Source organism: Malurus melanocephalus, unplaced genomic scaffold (assembly GCF_030028575.1).
Source record: "Malurus melanocephalus ecotype Western Australia unplaced genomic scaffold, MMel_1.1 scaffold_627, whole genome shotgun sequence".
In the NCBI taxonomy this organism is placed as follows: Eukaryota; Metazoa; Chordata; class Aves; order Passeriformes; family Maluridae; genus Malurus; species Malurus melanocephalus.
In genome coordinates, this window is record NW_026623859.1 from 294,447 (window position 1) to 302,298 (window position 7,852).

Consider the following 7,852-nt stretch of genomic DNA (forward strand, 5'->3'; position numbering starts at 1 on the left):
CATTCCACACTGCTGCATTCCCCACTGCTGCATTCCACACTATTGCATTCCCCACTGCAACATTCCCAAGCACTACAACATTCCCTGCTACAACATTCCTCACTGCAACATTCCCAAGCACTGCAATATTCCTCACTGAACATTCCCAAGCACTGCAACATTCCCAAGCATTGCAATATTCCTCACTGAACATTCCCAAGCACTGCAACATTCCCAAGCATTGCAATATTCCTCACTGAACATTCCCATGCACTGTTGCCATTCCACACTCAGTATTCATTTCCAGGACTCTGTGAGGTGTTTTTCAGAGTATTTCTCAAAAACACTCGAAGAGCAGTACAGGGTACAAGTTATTTAATGTGCAGCATTACAAAGTTATGCACGTGGCTGAATAAATCTTTTTTCCTCACAATTATGAAAAATGAAGAGTTCAATTTCTGCTGCCAACCAGGACAAAACACTGGGAAGAACAAGTGACAGCCTTGGGAAAGGGGAATTTACTGAGGTGACCCCAGAGCTTCAGCCCAGAACCCCAGACATGCCCTGGGGTAACCACAGAGAGCCCCCCAACACATCCAGGACACACTTGGACACACATGGTCCACGTCCTCAGTTATCCAGGACAAAATTCCTACACCCAGGTCACTGTGTGGACAAACCCAGCCTTGTTAGGCTCGGGTCTAACAGCACAGAYCAAAGCTGAGCCTTGCAACATGAATTACACCCCCATCCTGCAGTGGTGTCCGGCATATTACAGCACCCAGGACTGGATTTTCCTGAAATTCCAATCASATTCTCTCTTTGGAAATCATGAGCTGTAAAGAATTCCTGCCCAGCTGACAGGCTGGCAGCRTGGACTCCTATTTTTAGGGAAGATTTTAATAAAATTACTGTAAGAAGCATTTTTGCAACGGCAATTTCTGGCGTTTTCTTGCCACATTTGTAACATCCTCTTACTCATTCCTCTCACAAGAGATTTCAAAAATGATTTATAACTCTCCCAAAAAACCAGACATGGCTCCAGYTCCTCAGGCAATTACAACAGAGAAAAAACAAGTGCTCTAAATTGTGATTTTCCTGCTTAAAAAAGAACTCTGGGTTCCAGGATCTGTTTTGTTTTAAACAAAAAATTGCTACTCCTTTTTAAATTGAACTGTATTTTCTACAGCAAGAAGACTGCACTTGCTAAAGTCTTCATTTTTTCAAATAATATTGAATATTTGGACAAAAGAAAAATAGAAATTAACTTCTGCTGCCAAAACCACTTTTATTTATACGAGTCATATTTAAATTAGGATTAATATAAGACTTCTTGATATTGTGAAATGAGAAATGTTAYTCCATATTTTATGCTATGACTCTAYRGTAAGAAACRCAAAYTGAGCAGCAATATTTCAGGTTTARSRGGGGAAAAAGTGARTTTTAAAATAAGCCAAARGTAATAAATTCTAGTAGTGAGAAACATCAGGAGTAGAAGTATTTTTTAATCAATTTTAGATGGAAAATCATCTCATAATAAGGAATTTTGAAGAATATGTGTATGGCTTATTGAGGTAATAATGTATTATTCTCATAGTGGCCAGCGGATTTGAGCTGTTTAATTTTAAATAAATAATCCAGGAGTTGGACTCAGTGATCTCWGTAGGTCCCTWCCAACTCAGGGTATTCTCTGATTCTGTGAATTTTCAGGGAAAAAACTTACAAATCGAGGTGGTTGCTTGCAGTTCCGAGGTTCAATCTCTAAGGACTTGTTGAACAGATAATCTGTAAACTCTTTTTCTGGTATCTTCCCCATAGGATTGAGATTTTCAAAGAATTTCTGAATGAAACAARCATCAATAATATTTCAAAAATAAGCATACAAAGAAAATTTTAATGAAACACTCATAATTCACTGATTTAAAATCGAGTTTTCACCACTTCTGGCCATTCCTTTGTGTGGTTCTTTGTTGTTTACCACCACTGCTCCCCCCTCCTTTGMTAATCACTGCTCATGCAACATTAGGTTCAGTGTTAGAAGAWTATTTGGCATTTTTCCCCYYYYYMRKYCCCMRRRRRRWWWTTWRATGGCTGCTCACCCGGATTTCTGGCTCAATCCTTAAACAGTAAGGCTGGTTTTGATACTGCTGAATTTCTCCTGTAATTTCAGCCACTTTTCTCCTCTTACTGAAGTTAATTAATTCTTTCCCTTGTCTTTTAAGGAAGTCAGGATTCCCTTCTTCTGTCTTCAAGATATTTGTTAGGTATATTCCTGATTTAAAAAAAGCAGTTWTGAACCATACACCTGCAGCAAACTCAATTTTAGACTGACAGCACACAAAAAATTGGATGTGACTTACCAAAAAAAGGCACACAGGGTGGGTTGATTGACTTRAGCTTAGCTAAATACTTCTTGAAATGATCTTGGCTTAATTCTACAGCTTCATCCAAAACTCTTTTTTTCCTTTCCTGGAGTGCCTGAAGTTGTCAAAATAAAAATAAATAGATGGAAATCTTCTCAACAGCTTGGTTAGCAAATCCWAGGCAATTCCCTGGCTCTCTGAGCAAAATTTGGGAATTGAAATGCAGRTTTCAAAGAATCTCTGTGTCAATGGTTTGCTTGGGACTACAGCACTCTCAGCCCAACAATTCAGATTACTGAAAACAGATTATTTTAAATTTACAAACATAACCCTGTGCGTTAAGATCATCACCCCTAAAGATCATCCTAACAAGATGATCCATAATAAAAATTAAACATTTGATTTCAACTGGAAGGCCTCATGCTGCCTTTAAAAGCCACACAAAACTCAAACCATTTTATTCATATTTTTTTTCCTCAAGGGAAGCTTTGCTGCCAACAATGCATTTCACTTCAGAACCGTGTGTGTGATCCAGGTCTGGATTCTGATTTAATTTCTTTTTTCCATCTCACCCAAACTCACCTCAAATGTGTGATCCAGCCTGTACACCGAGACAGAGTTCACAGCACTGACAATCTCCAGAACACCATTGAAATTATTGAGATCTTGGAAAACCTGCAGGATTTCTATGATCCTGCTCAGCACAGCCACTCGCTCCTCAAAGTTCTCCGTTTCCACGATGCACCTGATCAAAAAATTTGAGAAACACTCAGRAATAAAACCTGATATTTTGTGTTATTAAATAATTTTTTCCCAGAAAACCCACCCAGTATGCAGATTTAGGCTCTTTTCTTAGAATCTCAAGTACAAATTTATGTAATCACATCTTACATATGYTCAACTTGGAAAGTCAAGGGAGGATTTGGCAAAGCCTCAAAAATAAACTAGGCAAACCCCTGGCATGATCCAGGGTAAAAGTGGTTAATGCCACTATGCTGCACTTACTTTTCAAACCAGAGAGTGAGATTTGTAGTGTGCCGAATCATCTTCAAGAGATTTGGGGAGTTAATTTCTTTATCTTCCTTAGTCCACACACTGCCAACGAGTTCAGAAGGCTGCACAGCCCTGGGAGTGACAAAACACGAGGCAAAACGCTCAGCACAAATAAAAATTGTCATTTCTGTGTTTGCATTAAAAGATTATTTCTTCCCTTAATCACYTGGTATTTCACAAATCCAATCCTACCTAATCTTCCACAAAACATGACTTAAAAGAACTTTTTGGACAAGTGCTTGAGTAGAGAGGGAAATACAATTTTATCTTAATTGAAATTGGGTAGTTTTGAAGAAGCATTTTTAGATATGAAAATTACAAAGGAGCGAGTTAAATTTTCTGAAGAGCCAAGAAAACAACTTTTAAAAAGAGTTACAAATCAAAAATAGGAAGGTGAAGCACTTGCACCCACCAATTGGTTTCWACACAAAACCTCCCGGGACTGAAGCAGGATGGGAATGTTAGAATTTGAACTTTGTAAGGATAATAAGGAGGATAATTTTGAATTATCCTCTATGTATTTATGTTGTCACAATTCTGATATGGAGATAAAACTGTAAAGAAGAGTGGTCCTTTGCATATTTAACATCGAGCAGGTGCCAAGGAAACCTCGCGGGGACTTCGGGAAGTGGCGGGGTCATTATTTTTAAGTGATTATGTGAATGAAGAGCATTTTTTTTAATGAAATAAATGAAAATAAATAAATAAAAAAATGAAGGAGTGAGAGCTGAGCCCTGCCTGTAGAGGTCAGACTCGAGCAGGGTGAGCTGCCKGGCGATCTCGATGGGGTGCAGGGTCATCAGGTCCAGGGTCTCACTGTGCCCCACTCGCCAAAGGTGCCACTCCAGGGGTGGTGGGGGACTCTCGAAGGTGATGTTGTGGCTGACCCCATCTGCCTGGGCTTTCTTCCTCTTGATGATTTTAGCGATGGACTCCACCCACTTCTTCATGGATTTGCCTAGAAAAACAGAACAGAAATCATTTAAAAAAAAACCAAAACACCCCACGCAAGTTTTTTAATCCTGTCGTGAGTTAAATTTTAAACTTAACACAGGGAGGGTTAAATTCGAGTCCAAGAGTGGAGGAAAGCACATTAATCTTGTTCTAAGTGTTGGTTTTTAATAAATTGATGTTCTTTCATAAGTGCCAATGTTACAGAGCAATTTGGAGGGAAGGATATTTGGAGTCTGTAAATAAATATATTCAGGAATTGGATCTCAGGCTGGACAGGGRCTGTGGGCAAGGACTGGAGTGACAGGATAAGGGGGAATGGTCTCAAACTGCCAGAGGGCAGGGATGGATGGGATATTGGGAATTGGGAATTCCTGGCTGGGAGGGTAAGGCCCTGGCAAAGGGTGCCCAGAGAAGCTGTGGCTGCCCCTGGATCCCTGGCAGTGCCCAAGGCCAGTCTGGACAGAATTTGGAGCAGCCTGGGACAGTGGAAGGTGTCCCTGCCCATGGCAGGGGGTGGATAAGATCACCTTTCTGCTCCCTTCAACCCAAACCGTTCTATAATTCAACGTTTTGAAATGACTTTTGGTAATACAGTAAAAACAACTCCCCCAAAATTTGAATCTACACTCAGAATTCTGCATTTCCTAACATAAATCAATCAGGTTTGTACTTCCCTATTTTTTTCTTAGGGATTCTTGCACCTCTATCAGCTGACAGAAACATGTGAAACCTGTTCTATTTAACCACATCCTCTAACAGTTTTGGTGTGRCCCTTTATCCAGAATCTTTGAATTGTTTCTCTCAGAATTCTATTGCCCAGTGAAAGGCCTTGCACTCTGAAAAGGCTGGAATTGCCAGGATAAAGATTAAACCTGACATGCCAACACTGCTGCCCTCCACAGAGGCTGCCAAAAAAATTGAGTTGATAAAGAACAGACATCAACTGGGCCAAAAATGATCATTTTTTCTAAAATGATCATGTTTTTTAGCTGGAACTTTAGACAAAGGGAAAAAAAAAGGAAAAAACTCAGTAAGGAATTCTCTGTGGAGAAGGGGAAGGTGACAGTGTGGATTACAGAGTCAGGCAAGGATGACCATATTGTCCAGAAGGAAATATATTTAGAGCATTATTATSCTAATGCTTGAAGTCAATTTTAGGAAAAATGTAGCCTGTTTAGGCTCCAGGCCAARGCTTCCTCATGTAAAGGGGAGCCTCATAAACAGCTCAATTAAAGGCATTAAAATTACTCATGTGTGTAAAGGTATTCTAAAASCCAGCAGGATCAGACTGGAAAGGGAACAGGACCCTCCTTACTGCACCTCTGACACTGGAAATGAAGGTCTCCAGCCTCTCCAGCAGCTCCAGATCCCTCTCAAAATCATAAAAATGGTGCTCGACCCAGTGTCGGAAAACATTCAATATTCTGAGGAGAGARARAAAAAAATATTAAGTTTCTTTTTAAGGACTTCCATGGCTTATCCCATATAAAAGAACCACAATCCTATAAAACTCAGTTACAGATTCATGTGACTCTCCAAATACCCATGGACAAAGGAGAAGAGCAAAGACTGAGCATGGCAGGTGTTTAAAACTGAATTTATAGGTTTTAAAGAATGGTTTTAGCATATATTATAGCTCGGTGCTTTAAAAAAATCCCTTATTAACAATGTCAGTGTTAAGATAGTTTCAGGAGAGGAAGAAACTTAGCAAAATCAGATAAAATTGGTATTTCTTTTAAAATGTCATTTCCTGTATTGTTGGTTTTTTTTAAATTAAAGAGCTAATTAGGATCTCCTATTTGTTAAGGAACAAATCTGTAATTGTTTCTTTCCTACACACAAATTTCACCTTCGAAGTTGTTGTTACTGCCCTATTTATATAATTTTTAATGACAAAAAAGGCCATACCAGATCCAGTATATCCATTAAAGGTAACATTAAATGTCCTCTTTAATTTTCTCTACTCTTTCTTGGACAAATCACCAAGAAACCAACCTCTGAAAGTGAACTCCAACTGCTTTTCTGCCTTCTGCACTCAAGATAAATCAGAATAAAAAACTGGTTTGCCTTTTCTTCAGGTGCAATTTGTCACCTGAGCAAAAATCTGCATCAACAAGGACAAAAATGGAAAAATTCCTTAATTCTCCTTTCCCAGTGTACAAGAATCAGATTTATCCCAATAAACTGGGTTTATCCCATAGAAGAACTGCTGCCCAAACAGATCCTTCAGGCTGGAAATCAATGCCACCTTTCCAAGGAGAGAAGTTTTGACCCAAGTTTCCCATAACAGGAATTTATCTAATCCATCTCTGCCCTTGAGATGCCGTGGTGAGGAACACTGGGAAAGTCAGGAAAGCCTGATCTGCTGACTGCATTTCCAGCTTTCCACGTGCATTTATTTGTGTCCAAGYCCTTTCCACTGCATCCAGGGTTTTCCACAGGGAAGGGAGAGAGGAAGGGATGAACACCTTCAATTCTCCACCTTCTTCAGCTGTCCCTGAAGCAGAGATCAATGTTTTTAAAAGCACTGGAACATACAAAATGCTGAGTTTATCCACCCAGCAGCTCCAACTCAGGTTGGAGACACTTTCAAGCTATTGGAAACACAGAGTATGGATCAGAAACAGCTCCCAGGAAACAACAAAACCAGGGAAAGCACGAGCTGAGAGACAGCTCTGCCAGGAAYTGATAACTGTGGAGATTTGTGCTGCTGCTGGACCCATGGAAGCTGATAAAGTGGGAACACCGAGGGCCTGATAAACTATCCAAGGAGTGTCACTGTTACGCTGGGATTGAGTAACTTGGAGCACRTTCAAGAAGGTGGTGGCTGCTCTGTATCAAGGAAAACTACAGTGGTACACAATATTTACCGTTTTAATCTTATTTATATTTATGTACACAGGTATCTGATAAAAACAGGACCCCAAAGTGACTTTCTGAGCACCTTGAAGGTACTGATGTCAGTGTGACCCTTTGAGTCAGCTGCTGTTGCTCTAACAGGATTGTGTGGTAGGAGAGTAACTGAGAGCTCTGTGTGTGTAATTAATAGTATTAATTACAATTAATAGAATTAGTATTATTAATAGAATTAATATTATTAATAGAATATTAATGAGCCATTAATAGGAACATCTTGATGTTACTCATCAGTGTAATGAATAAAAGTTGCTCAAGCACATTCTGGTTGTGATCTGTGACTCCTCCTGACTCGATCCCCAATCAGAGCAACAATTACTCTCACTCATGCTAGAAATGCTTAATTGTYCCCCAAATTAGCTCGGTCAGCAAGACATTGAAGATTCACTGCAGCCCACTGCAATGTGCAGCACAGACAAGAGTCTCCCTGACTGTGAGCAAACACATCCACGGGGCTGGGAAAGGGAGTGAGACACCAGCAGGGCTGTGAAACTGGGAACACTGGAGYGATCTGCACAGGCCTGGGAACAAGGAACCCATTGAGAGCACGGCCAGCACTGCTCTGAGCCCCAGAGCTGCTGTCCAGA

At 40.1% G+C, this 7,852-nt stretch overlaps 1 protein-coding gene across 1 annotated transcript in view; it reads right to left on the reverse strand.

Moving 5' to 3' along the window:
- Positions 1–7,852, reverse strand: part of SOS2 (SOS Ras/Rho guanine nucleotide exchange factor 2) — a 44,484-nt gene that overhangs the window by 4,776 nt on the left and 31,856 nt on the right. Inside the window, exons 12-18 of the mRNA XM_057383369.1 lie at positions 5,670–5,788; positions 4,134–4,353; positions 3,348–3,467; positions 2,925–3,087; positions 2,340–2,457; positions 2,079–2,251; positions 1,683–1,819 (exon numbers count right to left, since the gene is read on the reverse strand). Of these exons, the coding sequence (XP_057239352.1) occupies positions 1,683–1,819; positions 2,079–2,251; positions 2,340–2,457; positions 2,925–3,087; positions 3,348–3,467; positions 4,134–4,353; positions 5,670–5,788 (1,050 nt within the window). The remainder of the gene's footprint in view (positions 1–1,682; positions 1,820–2,078; positions 2,252–2,339; positions 2,458–2,924; positions 3,088–3,347; positions 3,468–4,133; positions 4,354–5,669; positions 5,789–7,852) is intronic.